Genomic DNA, 21649 nt, shown 5'->3' on the forward strand with positions numbered 1-21649 from the left:
AAATCCGTGTCGTAAATGTGTATCTACTGTACACTCACTTGATTTCAAAGCAGACATCACTGAAAGTAATAATAACTTGTAGTTTATATAGTGAGTCATGTTTATTCATTCATTTGAAGATTCATCTGGCCAATTCAAACCAGTAACACCTGAATTTGTATTGAAATTAAGTGAGTTTGCTCAGAAACTGCTCATTCGGTGCTTGATTTAAAACAATAACACTTCACTTTGAGTCTCTGGGTTATTATTGAAAAAAAATATTTACTCATAATAGCATACACACACAGTATATACTCATTACTGACGTCTGGTGAATCAGACTATGCTGGTCACTTTGTATGTTTTTGCGTGCAGCTTGTAAACACAATTAAATAGAAAGAAGGTTTTTTTTTTTTTACTATTAATGCCTGTTCACGCCAAGGCTAATGTTAGGTGTGATAAACATTTTAAATCTCTGAGCTGGACATTTGTGTGGTTTGAACAGGTGTTTATTTTGTTTATTGTTTATCACATGCAACTCATACTCTAAGCTTAAACATTGGTGAAATATTGATGCTTTTGCATCATTTACTCGCATTGGACTGAGCTGTGAACAGGACTTTATGAATATAGTGAAAGCACAAAGACTATATGTGATACGGTGTGTGTGTGTGTGTGTGTGTGTGTCTTTATGAATATAGTGAAAGCACAAAGACTATATATGATACACGAATCGTGTGTGTGTGTGTTTTTGTGTGTATTTAGAGGAGCTTCTCCTTGATGCCAGTCTGGACACCAGCAGAGATGCACCGTAATGCTGTAACCAAGGTAATGCAAGGAAAGTCCCATGTTTATGAAGGAATTCCTGGAATAATAACTTGACTTACTGTGCTTTTAAGTAAGTCTAGCAGTGTAAGTGAACCTGTCTTTGTCTCTCCTCAGGATCCACACACGCAGAGAGAATCAGAAGGGCCGGTTTGTTCTCGCCACATGGCATCCGCTCATATTCCTCGGGCCTCTTTCCATCTTTCTCGTGTCTTTTCCACAAAGTGTTGCGACAGAACACAGAGGACTCAGATTCCTTCCAGTGTTCAGCTTTTATTGAAATTAGAAAAAATCTCTTCTGCGATTTAAACATTTGCCGTAAAGTTGTATGTTCACAGTTACCAAAGACGCACATGCAGAGAAACACACACACACACACACACACACACTGTTCCTCCCTGTTACGCTGTTGACTGTGACACATCGCCCCCTGGTGGACTGGAGGTTATAATGCAGTGCAGAGACTGACCGGCTGGAACATGCGAAGCCGTTTCATTGGTTTTATCTTTCAGATAATCGTCAAGCGGGCCAGACGTTGTTGCAAGTGTCTGTGTGCGTTTGTCTTTATCAGTGTCTCACAAAAAAAAAGACTTGCACCAAAGTGAGATCTGCTTTCCGTTCATTCCTGCTGCTCAGGAATCAGTCACAACACCCATTTCACCAGCCAGCACATCTGTATGAATGTGTCTTGTGTGTGTGTGTGTGTGGAAATATGGTGTGGAATATGTGTGTTTTTGACTTCTACGCTCTCTCAGCGAACGAATGAATTGTACAATTTTCACTCTCTCTGAACACTCATTCGGTCTTCCATCGGTAAACCCTGTGTGTCACCATACGCACCCATCCGAAGACACGACGGACACGACACGTTTGCCTTTAAACCTTTTTTCAGCTCTTTATTCTGGCTGCTTTGCTGAATCAGTTTGTATTTATTTTAAACGACCCGAGTCTGCTGCGTGATTTCTTTCTTTTCCTTTCCTCATGTTCCCCATCTTTTTTTTTTAAGCTGTTGTTGTGGGATTCCCCCCCCCTTTGGTGTATATTTTCAGATCTATAAAGAGCAAATATTAAGTTTAAGGTTTTCCTATTTTGATTGGTGGGGGTTTGGGATAGGGGCGGGGCACTGTGGATTGATTTCTGTGAAGCTCTGGAAGAGTATATTCTGTAAATCAGGTGTGTGTTTGGGTGTGAAGGAAGACTTCATAAAGAAAACACTACTGCCGCTGGAGACACTAGAGACTACACTTTACCTCAAGAGACGTCGCCATCGTCAGACAAACGTGTGATTCTAGGGCAAACGAGAACGCGAGGCTTGAGCCAATCAGTGTAGTGCTTCCCACCATTCATCTGTGGTTGGTGCGTTCAGTTTCTCTCTCTCTCTCTCTCTCTCTCTCTCTCTCTCTCTCTCTCTGTCTCTCTCTGTCTTTTAAGGTCAACTCTGACGTCTGCTTTGCCTCTACGTCCAGATCGTCTCTGACCTTGAAATCAACACTTCTGTGCTGCCCCCAACCCGGTGTTCGTTATGCTTTATTTTTAGTAATTTTTAAAATGACCTGTTAAATTAATCCAACTGTACTGGTAAACACAAAGAGATGTGTATGACTTTTCCCTCTCAAATAAATGCATGTAATGACAAAAGGAGCATGTGTGGCCATGTTTTTATTAACTTTGTGATTTATAGTTGTACTTGACAGTTGGTTTTGTCACCATTCTGGGTCAAGGAACTATTTTAAAGTGACTTTATTCACCTTATTTTTAACGCAAGAGCTGACTTTTTTAGCTTGAATGTGCAAGGCTTTCTAGTTTATTTTTAGCTTTCTCGCTATTTTGCAAACTGTAATCATAAACACTCATTTGTAGCACTTCTGCACTTTATTCTTTTAGTAAAAAAAAATATATTTTTCAAAGTTGTAAATAAAGCATATTACTAGAGTGTTTTACAAGAAAATATGATTTCAGCTTTTCACATTTAATTCAGTGTTACCATTTCTTTGTTTAGAAATTTGAAATTTGACTTAATTTTTCAACATCAAACTTTTTTCAGTGTAAAAACGGTGTAATTTTCACTTGGAAATTGCTAGTAAACTTCGCAAAGAATTACAAAGAAACAAGTGTATCAAACATGAAATTTTGAGTAGAAAGGCTGAAATGGCATTTTCCTGTTACATGTAGGGCAATAATCTTTATTTACAATCAAAAGGCTCGCAAATGCACAAGACATGTCTGTAAAAAAAAAAAACGTAAAATTTACAGCAATAAAACGGCAGCTGTGGTAAAAAATACGGTAACAACGTTTTAGGTTTTACGGTTTTAACTTAAATTTACAGTTAAATACCGTAATTTCATTAACTGATATAATGTTAATATACCAGCCTATTGAAGCACTGAAATCTGTTTTGTACGTTTGTAATATACTGATGATGAAGAGAAAGTTACGTGATGAACCAAAGTCCGTCACAAGCAGCTTATAAATAATAACATATAGAAGGTGCACAGTGTGATTCACACAAACACTAAACACCATCATGGGGAGACACATTAAACTGAAATCTGCAATAAATATTCATTTAACAACATTATATGTAACATACAACCCTAATAAACATAAAAGAAACATTTAAAAGAAAAAGCATCAATTTCAAACAAAATTTGAAATGCAATGCAGAGAATTCTGGGAACGTCAGTTTACGGTTTCATGGTTGAAAACGGATGAAAATTCACTTCAACTCTCAGAATGTTTATTTAGACCTAATGTTTTAAATTTAGGCCTCTAGGGGTCTTGGAGGGGTCTGTGTTGTATATTGATGTTTAGGTTTTTGTTTAATTGTTACTTGATGAAATGTTATAAAGTGCTGAGGATCTTTATTATTGGTTTGCTGTGTTTGCACAGGTTGAACCCCCTGGTTTCTATGAAAGCAAGCTGCGTCTGGTATGTTACACACCCTGAGAGATGTATGCAAACACTATCAAACGGCCCTGCAGCAGGACACCAATCTGTTTGAGATTATCAGGCTTCTGTTTAAACCAGAGCACAGGACATGCAGAGACTGAAATAATACACCCAAAACACACCCTCCCTATACATGTCTTCAGGTGGAATTAAAAGCAATGGATTAAAATGATATTGCACTCCTGTGAGACCTTTTTTTAATCATTATTTCCTCATTATGTAGAAGTCATTGAGTCATGCTGTACTCTGGGATGTTCAGTGGCGTATAGAAGGGATTTTTGAGGTATTTGACTGTTGGAGCTTATTATTATAAATCTACTTTGAAGGAATTTCCATGTAATCCTCAGTGACTCGCTCTTACATGAGAACAGAGACTTCAGAGGTGTGTGTAGTTTTAATAACAGATTCTACAATATAATCAGCACCCATACTGTATATTATGATAGATAGATAGATAGATAGATAGATAGATAGATAGATATTCAAATTTGTTTCAAAGTTAATCTTACACTGATTTTTATTTCAGTGTGTAGTTGTATAATTGTTTTCTACTGCACTTTGAAAGTCTAAACTTTAGACATGGAAAACTTTCCACTGTCTCCTGATAGTTATTAAGATTTGCAGACTAAACAAAGTATTACAGTCGTTCTCCATAATTACTGATCAACCTGACAGCGTAGTGGTTGAATATTAAATCTGAAGCGTGTGTAAAAGCGAGCGCTCCAGTAAGAGCTGCGTTCACTGCATTCATGCTGTTGTGATTGTGGCTTGCTGTTGGTTTAGTGCTTTAAAGAGCCTCTCGGTTGTCAAACTCATTGTGCCGTGTTAGTTTTTGGCCTTGTGTTCTCTGTCAGAGCTGTGTGAGGATCCCCTCAGGCACAGAGAGAGTTAAAAAGAGGCTATTTAGCCACTGCCTTTCCATGTGAATTCCCTTCGTGGACATTTTTTTCCTGAACATCAGTTGGAGCTCTGAATGTAAGCCGTGAGAACGTGAGGTGCTGCGCTCCTTCAGCTCATCAGCTCTGCTCTGGCGGACAGAAGATCCTCACATGATAGTGCTTATACAGACTTTAGTGCTTATACTGACTTTTTCTCTCTCTGTGAACTCTGAAACAGCATCTCATTCTGCTCTGAAGACTTTCCTGTAGCGCTCAGGACATCCTCAAACAGGTAAATGCTGATTTTTATGATTTATACACTGTTTGTTGTGTTTTTGCAATATAGTAATATTCTTCCATTTTTATGTAACTGCAACAATCATTCTTTAATTACATAAGGATCGTGAATGTACAGCTCATTAATGTACATTAAAATACTTACAAAAAAGTTTTGAAGCTGATTCATCTTTGATTCATATAACCATATATATATATGCACGCACACACACACACATATATATGAGTTTTGAAGTGTATTCTTGGTTTTAAAATCAGTTTTAAAGATGAATATGCACTTTTTTGCATTACTGTAAAATTGTACAATATGAATCTCAACTATTACACTTCATTATTACACTTCAAACCTCATAGTTGTCTCATTTATGATGGTTATTTTCATTATAGTCTCATTATCAGTAATTATATATATATATATATATATATATAATATAGATATATATATATATATATTCATTATAGTCTCATTATCAGTAATTATATATATATATTTATATATATGTTGGGGGGGGTTGATTGTCGTAAAAATAATAATACCTTTTATATTTTAAGCACTGTATAAATCCAACAGCTTAGTGCAAGTTAATATAAGTGTTAATACGGGTTTAATCCAGCGTAAAGGCTTTACTGTCCCTCCATCCATTCCAGGCTATAAGCACATAATAATTAAAGCTACAGTAGATGCTGTACCTTCACTTGCTGCTTTACTGTTTTTTTTGTTTCTCCAGGAAGTGTTCCCTTGATTCGTACCGTCTGAAGTCCTGATAGAGGTCATGACACTTAGTATGCAGCTCGACTGTGTGTTTGTGCTCTGTTTCTCTACAGCACACCCCTCCACATTCACATCATAGAAATAAACACATCTTCTTCCTCATGTGATCATTGTGAATTGAGGGAAAATCAGGATTCATTTACTTTTGATTGAACCAGAGGCTTCGCTGATTTAAATACCGACCTGAGATATAGAGATACAAGTTATTTTTCCTGATAATATTTCATAATCACGTCACATCTGTTTAGAATCAGAACTAGTGATTCGTGAATGAATCACTATCAATCTAATCGGTTTTGCAAAAAGGTTTGAAATTGTTTGTGATTCAGGTTGATTCGTTCGGACGGTTCACTCAGGCAATGAATCGTTAGCCGCACTTTCTCACACAATAACGGGATACTTTATAAGACAGTAAACAAAAACAGCGATGGATGAGGTGATATTTATCTGGAATTATGGATGCACGATATTATCTGAACGTTGTCGGAATCAACCGATAAAGGATTAAAATGTAAATATCGGCATTTGCCGATTATGCCGATATGCCTTGCCGCTAAGATGAATAACTCACATGTGCTCAGGCTGTGTTAGCGATAGATCACATCAGCAGTGCGCTCATTCTTGAAGCCAACTTTTGCCTGAATGCTGATTAGATTCACTGTTTTGAATCGCTGCATTTAACCTGAGAATGCAAGTACGGAACGACGTGTCCGGCGTGCAGCCGCGGCCTCCCCGGGGTCTGTAGGCCTACTTGTAATAAAATGAAAAGTAAAATATACAAATAACATTAAGATACTTATCTATCTATATAAATAAAGCAGTAATGTCATAAAATCACGAGTATGTTTCGATTTAAGGTTAGTGTCTTTAGATTAAGAGTATGTTTATCATTTAAGGTGAGAAGGTATAGCTTAAACGAATAAAAATATTTATTCATTAATATGTAATTTATTAATAATATATTATGAAAACTTAAATACAAGGAGCCCTAAAAGATGTTTAGAATTCTTACAGCTCTTTTGCTGTAGACCATCTATTAATGTTGAATCCATAAAATAACATGTTAAGGTTTCATCTGCTTATGTCAAAAAAAAAAAAACATGATTTTATTATAGTTATTTTCAAAGCTTTCAATGTACTCTCTTTAAAAACAATTTGTTTATAATTTCTGCACAGGAGAGACTTTATGTTTTTTGACTATCGTCCAAAATGATTTGAAAAATGTCTGCAAGAATCTAATATCGTGCGTCTTTACCTGCAGTCTATTGTACTGAGAAACAAGACTCGCAGATGTCTTCTGTGGTGTGTCAGCGATGAACATCACAGAATAAAAATATATATTTAAAAAACAAAATTGTGATAGACTTTTTTCTGAATTCTCAAATTTTTTATTTTTTCTTTATGTCTCACAATTGTTTCGTTCCCTCTGAATTTTTTTCGTTTATATCTTACAGTTCTGACTTTCTCTGAATTCTGTCTCATTTTTTACTCTTTTTGGAATTCTGATTTTATTGTCTTGGAATTCTGAGTTCTCACAATTCTTTTTTTTTTTTTTTTTTTTTTTTTTTTTTTACAAGTTTACTTCTTGCAATTTTTACTTTTTTTCCCGATTTTCTGAGGTTATATCTCACAATTTAGATTTTTTTTAATTTTGAGTTTACATCTCACAGTTTTGACTCTTTTGTTGGAATTCTGAGTTTATATCTCAATTTTTACTTTATGTCCCCCAAAAGAATTCAGAATTTTCATCTTGCAATTGACTTTTTTTTTTTTTTTTTTTTTTTTTTTTTGCATTTTGGGTATTTTTTTATAATTTTAAAGAAAGTTAGAAACACTCCTGGATTTAACTATGACATTAAAATATTTCACTTTGCTTGTTATTGTGCAGGTGTGATGGCGAGGATATCCGGCTCCACTCACATTTGCACGCTGGTCTTGTCTTTGTGCTTCCTGGTCTTTGAGATTGTAGTCGGTCAAATCTGCAGATCTCTCCTCATCGCGGTGGACAGCTTCCATACACTCTATGTTTTCATAAATCTGGCTCTATCAGCATTAAAGCATCATCCTGCTTCTCCCTGCTCACCTGAGCCCTCCACGACCGCAGGTTCATCCCGTCCAGACGTCTGTGCTTCAGGAGGTCTGAGTTCTCCGTGTGCTGAGGACTACAGGAGGATGCGTCTCAAACCCTTCGGCGTCCTGATCTCGGCTCTGCTCATGGCGTCTCAGTGTGTCTCCATTAGTCTGGAGATTCTCACGCATGCTGTACAGCCAGAACCCATTCAGCACCCACTCCTGTCTATTGTTGTCGGAGGAGCCAGTCTGATATTTAACATGCTGGTTTTGGCCTGGACACGAAGCAGCAGAGGGACGGATGAAGCTGCTGATGGCTGTGAGGATCTTGATGATCATTGTGTTGTAGGAAGTGCTCTGCAGGATGACGCACTGATGTTCTGCAACCCTGAAGCATCTGGGGTTCTGGATCCAGATCAAGGCTCTCAGCACCGCTCTTCTGAGTTACCGGAGCCCAGCATCACTGAACCAGTTCAGTCCAGTCAAAGTCAAAAGTCTAATTCCAGAATCAGTGAAAGTTCACAGGAAATCATTCCGGAAGAACCGCACCTCTCCACCTGCACCGAACGCACCGGTGAGAACGTCTTCATTTAAGAAGACACAGTAAAAGCAGAGATATTGGGAAATATTGGTACAATATAAAATAACTTCAAATGTATCTAAAAAGCTGTATTTTTAGCATCATTACTCCAGTCTTCAGTGTCACATGATCTTCAGAAATCATTCTAATATACTGATTTGCTGCTCAAGAAACATTTCTGATTATTCAAAAGATTAACATTTATTTGATATAGAAATCCTTTGTAACATTAATTTCTTGACTGTTGCTTTTGATCAATTTACTACATTGTTGAATAAAAATGAATTTCTTTAGTATTTTTTTTTTTTTTTTGTAATCTTTCTTGCCCCAAACTTTTGAAATATAAAGCAGCACAACTGTTTTCAACATTCATAATAATAACATTTCTTGAGCATGAAATCATCATATTAGAATGATTTCTGAAGAGAACTGTCTTGACACTGAAGACTGGAGTAATGATGCTGAAAATACAGCTGCGCATCACAGAAATAAATTACACTTTAACGTATATTATAATAGAAAACAGCTATTTTTAATTGTAATAATATTTCACAATACTACTTTTTTATATATACATTTGAGCCTTGTTGAGCATAAGAAACTTATTTCAAATGCTCTAAAAATAATTATTACAAACTTTTGACTGGTAAAGAAGGTTTACTGTTACATTATTTTTTTTATTATTATTTATCTTATTTTTTTTTTCTTTTTCTGTGAAACAAAAGTTAAATGTGTCCAGGATAGTGATCATAGTTTTAGTGACAATGACATAAATTGTAAACCAAGTATGAAAAACGTCCAGAGTTTTCATGTTATTAGATTTTTAACAAAAATATAATATGTAACAGACTGACAAATTTGCTTCAACAAATTACAGGCAATTTTAAAAAATAATTATGAATTTTGTTTTACCCCACAGACTAGGTTTACAAAAAGAAAACCTCCGCATGAAACGCCACACTATGTATAATTAGTTTGTTTTTAACCCGACAGTGTCCCAGTGTATTCCTGCAGGACCCGGGTTCAGAAGAGCGCAGCTGGGCTCCGTCGCTGTGATCCAGGACCTTCTGAGTTCAGTCCTGGTTTTGACTAATGGTCTGGTTCTCCTGCTGTCTGCGGCGCACTGCCACCGGCCTCACTCCGACTGTCATCTCCTGGTGTATCTGGACGCAGGTTTCTCCGCAGTGTGTGTGCTGGTCTTGTTCTCCACGGCCCTGCCGAGGCTGCGGCGCTACGGGCTGCTGGTGCTGCAGGCGACGCCGCTGCATCTCTCGGTCGCTCAGGTGCGGCTGTGCCTCGCTGAAGTACCGGGTGTGCTGTCGGTTCACGAGCTGCACGTGTGGCAGCTGTCGGAGGCGCTGCTGGTGGCGTCGCTGCACGTTCACTGTCCGGACGGGCTGAACGCAGCGCAGTGCACAGATCTGATGGAGAGGATAAAAGCAGTGCTGTCCGCTTTCGGCATCAACCACAGCACCGTGCAGCCGGAGCTCATCCGGAGCGACGGATCGGGACGCCCGCTCTGCAGCTTGCGCTGTGGGCAGCAGTGCGCGGAGAAGCTCTGTTGCTCCCCTCAGCTGGACGAGGCCGGCTGTCCCAGGACACAGAGTGCTGTTTGCTCTCCAGCAGGTGTTGATGAGCACAGAGACGTGGTTATTGAGAACACGTACCTGTGATTCAAGCTTGGTGTGTTCACTGCAAGTACTGTACATGACGGAGACTCCAGCAATAAATCCATTTATACTAGATGCAAAAAACTGATTTATTCCCAGCTGAAGCACTGAGAGGATGACGTGGTCAGATATAAAGACCTCTAAATGATCAGCATGCATACTTTAACAAGTAAAGGCCTTTAGTCTAATTGTGCAAATGTGCACTTTTTTTGCTGTTAAATATTTACTGATTTTTATCAAGTAAACGTAAGAATAACTTTTATATTTTAAGATGGACACTTACTGGACAGAAGCAACTTAGGTTTATTTGATTATCCAGAAAGGTTTTAGAAAAATGATATGATCAAGGGGCTTTTGAGGAACGTTTAATTGTTCATCTCTGATTGTATTTCATTGCATCATGTTTTGAGAGTGACGATGTAAGCTAAGTAGTCTGTTATACAGTTATGAACATCTCATTGATTTACAGTACATTACAAGCTTCAGAATTTCATCTCATTTTGTCATATTTTTGCTCAGTTTTTTTTTTATAGTGTTTAGTATTTCTTCTTATTTTTTCATTTTTTTGTTAAGTTTTAGGCTTTTGTTATTATTATTATTATAAATTTTGCAAACTGATCAATTTCAAGTTTTGTGACTATTACTGTACATTTAAGGCTCTACAGAGTTAAAATGACTGGACAAAATGTTCCTGGAGTGATTTTTTTTTTTATTCTATATTTTATTTTTTTTTTTTTTTATATTAATATTATATTTAATCAAGTTTTGCATGTGTGTTTTGGATAAATGGATGGCACATATATATATATATATATAGAGAGAGAGAGAGAGAGAGAGAGAGAGAGAGAGAGAGATAGAAATGTTTTCATGAACATAAAACCTGCCTTTAACATTAATTCCAGAAGGAATGTATTACTAATAAAGTAATATTAAAATGCTAATACTAATAAATTGTATTTAGAATACTTGTGAGTGAAAAGGTTTGCTGTTAAACTGTGTTGTACCTTTCCAAATAAAGGTGAGAAATATGTATGTTTTTACATAAATCTAATTTACTCGGCATTCTGCCTGCTATTAAAATAATTTTGGATTACTCTTATGTTATTTTTTATACATGGATGTGTTTAAACTCATGAACTAGGCACCGTCTTCTTCCCCTCTAGGAAATGCATGAAACACATGCAGTGTTGTATGTCTTAAGCTCCTGGGAACCTGAAGAAGACAAGAGCCTGATTTTATTAGGCTTTTATAAAGTGAGTTGTGGACTTTTATTTTGAAAGTCAGCTCCACTTCCGCACGAGATACTTTGTTACAGCATCCGCTCTTCTGCTATTTCCTCACTACGGATAGTAACATTAAACAGCGTTTTATTATGAAGTTAATAGTAATACCTGTTTAAAAATCGGGTGAACTATGATCATTCGGCTTTGAGCGCGAGAGTCATGGCGAGAATCGGTGACATCATTCATCTTAACGTCGGCGGCAGAAGGTTTCGTATTAAACACGTCATGAACATTCTCGCGTTATTAACTTTACTGCACTTTACAGTAGTGTTTTAGGGTTGATTCTTATTGATGTTACTTACTGTAAGACAGAGATAAACATCTGTTTATGAATGCATTCATAACTCTGTCTGTTATTGAAAATAACCGTGACCCCAACAATTATTGAGAATAGATTTTTTTCTTTTTTTGGCTAAAAGTGTTTTTCTCTTTATGTTTGGATGAATACACACAGGTTCAGCACCTCCAGACAGACTCTGACATGGGTTCCTGACTCGTTTTTCTCAAGGTTTGTGTGTTTTAGATCAAATACAGCTAAACTAGAACAAATCCTGCCTTAGTTTATGTGCACAGCTGGTCAGAAGGGTGGGAAAAAAGCATATTATTATTTTTTTTTTTTTATAAATACATTTCTTCTGCTCATCAAGGCTGCATTTATTTGATCAGAAATACAGAAAAAATACATTTCATTTATTTGATCAGAAATACAGAAAAAAAAAATTAAAATCGTGAAATATTATTTCTAATTTGTTGCTTTGATCAAAGCTGAATTTACTTCACATGATCCTTCAGAAATCATTCTAATATGCTGATTTATTATCAGTGTTAGAAACAGTTTTTGCTGCTTTATTTATTTTTTAAATTTTTTTAATTGTATTATTTTATTTTTTATGTGATACTTTTTTAAATATTATTTGATGATGGAAAAATAAAAAAAACAGCATTTACTTTTTTATTTTTATTTTATTTATTTTTTTACTTTTTTAACAATATACACTACCATTAAATCTTTGGGGTCAGCATTTTTTTTTTCCTATTTATGAAATAAATAAATACTTTTATTCAGCAAAGACGTGTTAAATTGATAATAGTGACAGTAAAGACTCACGGATTGCTTGTTTGTTTTTGGCATAGGTCTTATTAGGGCAGAATTAATGATTTAATAATATGCCAGCTTTTTCTAAATAATAAAAAGTGTTTTATTTTATACTTCTAGTTTATTAAGTGGACGGATATCAACACTTAAAGATGAGACTGGAGCGGTAAGGTTTATTCAGTTATACCTGCTGTAAATAATAATACATAAATCAGAGATGCTGCTATGCGAGTGTGTTTTGATGTAATATTTGTCATTTCAGATCTTCATTGACAGAGATCCGTCTCTGTTTGCTCCGATCCTCAACTTTCTGCGCACTAAAGAGCTTCACCCCAGGTACGTCTATGTTTTTGTGAAACAGATCGTTTAACACTGAAATGTAAATATCAAATGTAGGTATAACTGTGTTTTTCTGGCAGGTCTATAGAAGTTCACTTATTGATGCACGAGGCAGAGTTCTATGGGATCACGCCGCTGGGTGAGATCTGGTTGCAGGTGTATTTAATGGTGGTTTACTCAGCAGTGTTGTCTAATCAGGTCTTTCTCTCCGCAGTGCGGAAGCTGCAGCTGTGTGATGAGTTGGATCGCTCCTCCTGCGGGAACGTGTTGTTCAACGGCTATCTGCCTCCAGCAGGTACAAACAGAGACCGCGTCATCACCGTGTGAAGTGAGCGCAGGTTTCACAGAGACTCGCTGTGTGTGTGTTGCAGTGTATCCCGTGAAGCGCAGGAACAGGCACAGTGTGGCAGGACCCCAGTTCATGGGGGGCCGTGCGGGGCCCGTGGAAAGGGCCCCTGTGAGGAGGAGTAACACAATGCCGCCCAACCTGGGCAACGCTGGCATACTGAGCAAAGCTGCCACGGAGGAGAAAGTGACAGGTCTGCCTTCAGTACTCCATTCTACACCAATCCATTGTGTTCCACTCTACTCTCATTTACTCTACTGTTTTCTGTTATATTCCTTCTGCTCTGACATATTCCATTCTACTCTGTTATATTTCATTCTACTCTGACATTACTATGGTATGTTCTGTTCTATTCTATTCTATTCTATTCTATTTTCTGTTATAATGTGCTCTAATTTACTCTGATCTTTTTTGTTCTGTTTTCTGTTTTATTCTATTTTATTCTACTCTGGTTTATTCTATTATTTTCTATTGTACTTGGTTCTACTTATTTCTACTCTGATTTATTCTATTCTTTTTAATTCAATTACTCAGCTTCTCTGCTTACTTCTGTTCTATTTTACTCAGTTCCTATTCATTTCTATTCTGATTTTATTCTGTTTTACTCTACTCAGTTCTGCTCTTCTTGTCTGATTTATTCCATTCGATTCAATTTTGTTCTACTTTGTTTTACTCTACTCAGATCAATTCTATTATAGTCAGTTCTACTAATTTCTACTCTGGTTTATTTTATTCTGTTTATTCTACAAGTTTATGCTATTCTATTTTATTCTACTCTAGGTTATTTGGTCCTATTTTACTCAAATTAATTATTTCTACTTTCGTTTATTCCATTTTACTTTAATCATTTCTACTCTGATTTGTTGTATTCTATTTTATTTTACTCTGTTGCACTCTCCTCGGTTCTGTTATATTTTACTCAGTTTTTCTAATTTCTTCTCTGTTTTATTAGATTTGATTAAGTTCTGCTCTACTCAGTTCCATTTTTGTTTTACTCAGTTCAACTCATTTAAGCTCTGCTTTAATCTGTTCTATTCTATTTGACCCCGATTAATTCTAATATTTTTACTCTGCTGTACTTTACTCATTTCTACTCTGATTTGTTCTATTCTATTCTGCTCTAGTTTATTCCATCCCTTTTTACTCAATTCTACTCTAGGTTATTTGGTCCTATTTTAGGCAAATTAATTATTTCTACTTTAGTTTATTCCATTTTACTTTAATCATTTCTATTCTGATTGGTTGTGTTCTATTTTATTTTACTCTGTTGCACTCTTCTCGGGTTCTGTTATATTTTACTCAGTTTTTCTAATTTTTTCTCTGTTTTATTAGATTTGATTAAGTTCTGCTCTACTCAGTTCCATTTTTGTTTTACTCAGTTCAACTCATTTAAGCTCTGCCTTAATCTGTTCTATTCTATTTTACCCTGATTAATTCTAATATTTTACTGAACTGTACTTTACTCAATTCTACTCTGATTTGTTCTATTCTATTCTATTCTGCTCTAGTTTATTCCATTCCATTTTACACAATTCTACTCTAGGTTATTTGGTCCTATTTTAGGCAAATTAATTATTTCTACTTTAGTTTATTCCATTTTACTTTAATCATTTCTATTCTGATTGGTTGTGTTCTATTTTATTTTACTCAGTTTTTCTAATTTCTGTTTTATTAGATTTGATTAAGTTCTGCTCTACTCAGTTCCATTTTTGTTTTACTAAGTTCAACTCATTTAAACTCTGCCTTAATCTGTTCTATTCTATTTGACCCCGATTAATTCTAATATTTTAATCTGCTGTAATTTACTTATTTCTACTCTCTAGTTTATTCCATTCCTTTTTACTCAATTCTACACATTTCTACAGTTTATTTTGTAGTATTCTACTTTACTACTCATTTCTAGTCTAGTTGAATCTTTTCTGTTTTATTTTATGCCATTCTACTCTGTTTTTTTTTCTGTTTTTTTTTTCCTGCAAAACAGTTCTGTTGTGTGCATGTTTAGTTTATTCTTCCTGTTTCCAGGGTAATATCTTGAATCATGTGATCTGTTGTTTAGGTCCGGTCTCTGATCCAGGCATGGTCAGAATCGTATGTGGTCATCATAACTGGATTGCTGTGGCTTATGCCCAGTTTGTGGTCTGTTACAGGTAGGGCTCCTCGTTCACTGACACTAATAGTAATGAGTCCGATGTATGTGTGGGATTTTTATTTATTTTTTAAGTGGGGCGTCTCTCTCTTGTGCTTAGGGTGAAAGAGTCGACTGGATGGCAGCAGGTGTTCACCAGCCCTCGTCTGGACTGGGTGATCGACCGAGTGGCTCTTAATGCCAAAGTCATGGGCGGTTCTCTAGGGGACAATGATAAGATGGTTGCCGTTGCATCGGGCACAGAAATCATACTGTGGGCGATCTGTCCCGATGGAAACGGCAGTGAAATCGGTAAGCTCTCGTGTCATAGAATGCAGTTTGGGTTCTTTCACAAATGTTTGGAAAGCAGAGTTCTTGTCTGTTCTGATCCGCAGGTGTGTTCAGTTTGAACGTGCCGGTGGAGGCTTTGTTCTTCGTAGGAAATCAGCTCATCGCCACGAGCCACACGGGTAAAGTGGGAGTGTGGAACGCTGTGACGAAACACTGGCAGGTAACGAGAGCCGAGTGATGACCGTTCGATCCTCTGCGACCCGTGCTGGCAAAATGAGTCGGAATGCATGAAGTTTTCACAAAAATTAGTTCATTAAGCCCTCGTCGAGCGATCCCAGTGCTCCAAATAATCATTTTAGATGTTTAATTACTTTTATTTGTGCATTTTCCGAGAGGAGTACCTTTTCTCTGACTTTCATCATTTATTTGTAATGAACACACTAAAGGGATTTTTACATTTGATTATTTAGTTTTTCTTGAATGCTTTTTGTTTAGATGTAAAATGAAAAAGGTTACGCACTATTTGTTTTATTATTCTTATCTGTTTTTTAAATTACTTTTTTGCATCTGTTCTTATTTATAATAACAAAGATAAAATAAAAATAGCTATATTGTGACTATTAATGTAGAAATTATTATTAAGAAAAGAACTGGAGGAAAAGATGCAGCGCTGCAGGTGATTTTGCTTTGAAACCTTCAGAAAACTTTAACTCTCAAAATTGACTTTGCCGACTTCAAACGCGTGATTTTTCGTCTGATTCCAACATATCATGCGTCAATTTGAAAATGAAAATAACTCACTTTTGAAAAATTGTGACTCATTTTGCCAGCACAGGTCACATTTCTGCATTTGTAATGTCATTATAAATGAAATTAATTTCTTCATGGTGTATTGCATCAAGTAAAAGTCTTCACTTCCTGTTTTCTTCACCTCTCTTTATGCAGAACCAGGATGTGGTTCCCATCAACAGTTATGACACAGCCGGATCATTCCTCATTTTGGGATGCAATAATGGATCTATTTACTACATCGGTAAAGCAACAATCAGACCTGAATAATCTAATGCTTGCCGAGTTTTGATTTTGTTTCGTAGAGTTGCAAATAAAAAAGTGTTTTTATTTTTTAAAATATTTAATTCACTTGATTAAGGCATTGAAACCAGTTTTGTTCTAGTTGAATTTCCAACTAAAATGACAATAAGCTGTTGTAAAGTATTTTTAATCATGCACGTCTGCGTGTGTCAGATGTCCAGAAGTTTCCGTTGCGGATGAAGGATAACGATCTGCTGGTGACTGAGCTGTATCGAGATCCCACTGAAGATGCGATTACTGCTCTGAGTGTCTACCTGACGCCCAAAACAAGTACCGACAGCCTCTGATTTCATCTCACACTCCGGTCACACACACCCAGACCAGCGTCACAACACACACACGATTGCAACACACTTCTTGAGAAAAACAAGTACACTTCTGCATACTTTTAAAAAGAGAGCTTGTTACGGAAATCGTGTGCTTTAAAAGAATTTCCTCAAGTGCAAACTGAATGTAATGTTTTTAAAAGGAAACCGCTGTGTGTACTGCCGAATGCATGTGTGGTAAACTGAAGTATAGTTTAGTGTGATTTCTATTAAACCTTGTGTTTGCTCAGGTGACAGTGGGAACTGGATCGAGATCGCGTATGGCACTAGTTCAGGCACGGTGCGTGTCATAGTGCAGCATCCGGAGACGGTGGGATCCGGTCCACAGCTCTTCCAGACCTTCTCCGTGCACCGCAGCCCTGTTACCAAGATCATGCTGTCTGAGAAACATCTCATCTCTGGTACAGAGTTTACACCTCATACGCATTGCTCATTTATGAATATAGTGGGGATAAAAAGTCTGAGATTAATGGTAAAAATATTTTGCCATTTTTTTTTTTATTTTTTTAATATATATATATATATATGTAAATCTGAACAATATTATAATATTAAATTGAAAACAGAAACTTTAATGTGATACATTTGCAGATTTTGTTTTTTTTTTCCAAAAAAAAAACAAAACAAAAAAAATCAGTATAATTCATTAATATTGAATTAATAAACAAAACTTTTTTTTTTATTACATTTAATCAGTGACCTAGATACATTTCTTCTTCATACTATTTAAAAAAAAAAAAATAATAATCAGTACAATTCATTAATATTGAATTAATAAACAAAAACAGAAACCTTCAAATTGCAAAAACATTATTTTTTTTATTACATTTAATCAGTGACCTAGATACATTTCTTCTTCATACTATTTATTATTTTTTAAAACATCCTGCCACCATTGGCAGGTGTCCCCCCCCCCAAAAAAAGCAGTATGATTCATTAATATTGGATAAATAAACAAAAACAGAAACTTTCAAATTGCAAAATTTAACATTTAGTTTTTATTACATTTAATCAGTGACCTAGATATATTTCTTCTTAATACAATTATTATTATTATTTTATTTTACATTAAAAAAATAAAATTAATTCTTATTACATTTGATCAGTGGCTTAGAACATTTCTTCTTCATACACACTCATTCAGTTATATGTGGATCAATAGCCTGAAAGGTTTATCATTTTTGTTCTGTATAATTTATTAATATTGAATTGGAAAGACAAAAACAGAAACTTCGGAATGTTGCTAAAATTTGCTAAAACATTTTCAATTTAATTTTTATTACATTTAAACATTGTCCTAGAAATAGTTATTGACATTTAACCTCTCTTGTGTTGAATTTGCAAAATGCTTTTTTTTATCTCTATACATATGTGAAAAGAGTTTTAGAGTGAATCGACCCAAAATCTTCCTCCGTGCAGTGTGTGCAGACAACAATCACGTGCGTACCTGGACGGTGACGCGTTTCCGAGGCATGATCTCCACTCAGCCGGGCTCCACCCCCCTCACCTCCTTTAAGATCCTCTCATTGGACGATATCGACGGCCATGGAGGCTGCGCTGCCGGCACTGAAATAGGTCAGATGTAGTGAGCAGCCTCAGAGATGGTTCAGAATAAAATCAGATTAGTGTTTCTTTGACTGGTTCTTAACGCTTGTGTGCGCAGGTCCGTATGGGGAGCGCGACGAGCAGCAGGTGTTCATCCAGCGGGTGGTTCCTGACACGGATAAACTCTACGTGAGGCTCTCCTCCAATGGGAAGAGGTCAGTTTCTAATACAAACAAGACAAACCAGCACCTGACTAGTTACTTTAACTGGTGTTAACTGATTAAAAACACCCTGGAACAACACAAATATTGGTGCTGCACACTGGGACAGTGCTAGGCTTGATCCGTGTCTCATCTGAAGGTGTGTGAGGTGCGATCGGTGGACGGGACATCCATCACGGCGTTCGTGGTGCATGAGTGTGAGGGATCCAGCCGCATTGGGTCCAGGCCCCGCCGGTACCTCTTCAGCGGACACAGCAACGGCAGCATCCAGATGTGGGACCTCACGACGGCGATGGAGATCGCAGGGAAGGTGGACATCAAAGGTGAGAGCGCAGGAATAAATGAATGTGAAATGCATTGCGAGGAAAGAGAGGACAGGTAACAACATCTCCTTCTCAGGAGGCACTGCTCAGTTTTGTGTATTTGTGTGTTTAAAGCTCTCGGAGGTCCCACTGAAGAGGAGCTGCTGGAGCTTTTGGACCAGTGTGATCTGGCACTGACCCGCACACCTGACATGAGTCCCGCCGCGTCTCTCACACACTCCTCACGCAACTCCATGTGCAGGTACACACACCTCAGACCACATGCTGATCAGTCCCTACAAAACAGGGGGATGAAAAATCACAGATATAGGACAGGTTTTTAATCATCTGAAACATACTGCAGTTTATATTCCAAATATGTTTTTTTTTTCTAACGCAGTTAATGTCACGCACACACGACATTTTAGTTCTAGTATCACTGACTTTATATTGATGTTTATTCTTAATTGAAGTAGATTGAAGGATAAAAAGTTACACGGCTCAATATAAAATATATGTTGTGCAGTAGGGCTGTTCAGTAGGTTTATATTGAAGTGCAAGGCCATGTGTGAGCCTGGAGCACAAAACCAGTCACAAAGGGTCAATTTTGAGAAATTGAGATTTATACATCACCTGAAAGCTGAATAAATAATCTTTCCTTTGATGTGTGGTTTGTTATGATATTACAATATTTGTCTGAGATACAACTATTTGAAAATCTGGAATCTGAGGATGCAAAAAAATCTAAATATTGAGAAAATCATCTTTAAAGTTGTTCAAATGAAGTTGCTTAGCAATGCATATTTACTAATCAAAACTTAAGTTTTTTGATATATTTACGGTAGGTAGAAAATTTACAAAATATCTTCATGGAACATGATCTTTACTTAATATCCTAATGATTTTTGGCACAAAAGAAAAATCTGTAATTTTGACCCATACGATGTATTTTTGGCTATTGCTACAAATATACCCCAGAGACTTAAGACTGCTTTTGTGCTCCAGGGTCACATATTAACAAAAGAAATAAAGAATGGCGCTATAATTTTCTGCTGATTTTATAGTAATGTTTTCTCATTTTCGCTCCCGAGAATTAAAACGCCTGAAGAACTAAAATAAATGTTTGGTTTTATTTACCGGTATTTCTGAACGTAATAATTAAATGCGACTTACCTGTGGGGTTTTTTTTTGCTCTCAAGAATGCAACTTTGACCCAATGCAACTTACATTTAGTTGCATTGTATTTATTTTTATGGAAATTACAGTAAATGGTAATTCCACCTGAATCAGACTGACCTAGAAAAGTGATAGTCTCTCTAGTAAAACATTTAAGTAATTATACTTTTAAGTACTGAGTAATATATTCATTAACGAGCTGTACTTACTGTAGTGTTAGGGTTTGTTGCGTGTAATTTGCTGTTATTGCTACAGTAGATACTTGCTATGAAGGATGCGAGGATGCTGTAAAATAAAGGTTACCCTTCTTTTCTCTCCATGTCCTGTAGATGGCAGTATTGCTTATTTATCCGTCTCTCTCCCCACAGTCTTCAGTCTCAGTTCAGTGAAGGCGGTCGAGCTGCCGGTGGTTTTCGGGGTCCGGTTTCTCTGACCGGTAGTCTGCCGCGTCAGGCCCCGCCGGTTCCCCTCAGCAAGCCCCACCTTGGCCTCAGCCAGTCGTCTCTCATCAGCAGCGGCAGCCCCGGCCGCGAGAAGGACCGGGACGGCCTCGGCTCCATCCGCAGAGGCAGCTTTGTGGAGCGCTGTCAGGAGAGAGCCAAGAGCTCGGACGCGGCCGGCCTGGACGCGGGGAGACGGAGTTTAGCCGTGTGCAGTGAGCTCGAAGCGAGGCTCGGTCTCAGAATGCAATCGGCATTCTCTGCCCTGACACCTTCATCATCATCATCATCATCATCATCAGCATCAGCAGCAGCATCCATGAGAAGACCAGCCCCGAGTCCTGCTCCTTCACCACTCAGTTCAGCCAGATCACAAACACCCGCGTCTCCACGAAGACCTCTGACCTCTCCGACCAGTGAGAGCCCGTCCAATGAGAATGTACCTGAGCAAGAAAGCCCCGCCTCTTCATCATCCACCAGCCCCAAACCTCACGTGAATGAAACCAGCTTCTGAGAGGAAATTCGGGATTGTGATAAAATATTATAGCATTTACAAAATGTATTTCTTTTAGAGCAGTATTCTCAGTATCACAGAGTGCCTTATAATGTAGAGTGTGGAGTTATTAAGAGAATATGGTGTTTCGCATGTAAACGAGGAAAAAATTCACATTCCATGATATTTAAAAAAACAAACAAACATGAGTGACACTGAAGAACAAAGAACTTTTCATTTGTGCATTTTTTTTCTGCTGACACTTTTTAGTCATTAAAGTGGAGGCAGATTTGTTTAATCGTAATTTACAAAAAAAAAAAAAAAAGAGTGGACTGGCTTTAAAACGGAAGTGTAATTTTTTTTATTTTATTTTTTTAACAATGTTAACATGCTTCCCAAACTTAATATGCAAAGACTAAAAGTCGCTGGAAAGTCTAAACACTGTGTCTGTTTCTTTGAGTCAACCAATCGAGTGAGATTGGGGCGGGGCTTTGTGTTTAGCCAGCCAATGGCAGATTAGGGGCGTGTCTAAGCAGCCTGTATGAAAACAGTA

General features: G+C 37.0%; 2 protein-coding genes and 1 long non-coding RNA gene across 4 annotated transcripts; all 3 read left to right on the top strand.

Moving 5' to 3' along the window:
- Positions 1-730: 730 nt before the first annotated feature.
- LOC109110326 lies at positions 731-1380 on the top strand. The gene is made up of 2 exons (XR_002021232.2): positions 731-807; positions 922-1380. It is a non-coding gene; the product is annotated as an uncharacterized LOC109110326 (long non-coding RNA).
- Positions 1381-4464: 3084 nt separating this feature from the next.
- Positions 4465-10538, top strand: LOC109110323 (zinc/cadmium resistance protein). 2 transcript variants are annotated; one of them, XM_042774763.1, is made up of 4 exons: positions 4465-4924; positions 5658-5699; positions 7590-8345; positions 9345-10538. In XM_042774763.1, exons 3-4 carry the CDS (start codon positions 7595-7597, stop codon positions 10022-10024), a joined length of 1431 nt encoding a protein of 476 aa, XP_042630697.1. In that variant the 5' UTR covers positions 4465-4924; positions 5658-5699; positions 7590-7594; the 3' UTR covers positions 10025-10538. The 2 variants fall into 2 exon arrangements, with proteins under 2 accessions (XP_042630697.1, XP_042630696.1); XM_042774762.1 differs by lacking the exon at positions 5658-5699 and having other exon boundaries at positions 4466-4924.
- Positions 10539-11294: 756 nt separating this feature from the next.
- On the top strand, positions 11295-21535 carry shkbp1 (SH3KBP1 binding protein 1). Its single transcript, XM_042774764.1, has 18 exons — positions 11295-11510; positions 11759-11812; positions 12521-12566; positions 12663-12736; positions 12820-12878; positions 12954-13034; positions 13111-13278; positions 15142-15232; positions 15332-15522; positions 15606-15721; positions 16447-16534; positions 16747-16863; positions 17150-17320; positions 18339-18494; positions 18583-18679; positions 18824-19008; positions 19123-19249; positions 20532-21535. The coding sequence occupies exons 1-18, from the start codon at positions 11464-11466 to the stop codon at positions 21115-21117; spliced, it is 2454 nt and encodes an 817-aa protein (XP_042630698.1). The 5' UTR covers positions 11295-11463; the 3' UTR covers positions 21118-21535.
- Positions 21536-21649: the final 114 nt, after the last annotated feature.

This window comes from Cyprinus carpio, chromosome A18 (assembly GCF_018340385.1).
Source record: "Cyprinus carpio isolate SPL01 chromosome A18, ASM1834038v1, whole genome shotgun sequence".
Taxonomy (NCBI): Eukaryota; Metazoa; Chordata; class Actinopteri; order Cypriniformes; family Cyprinidae; genus Cyprinus; species Cyprinus carpio.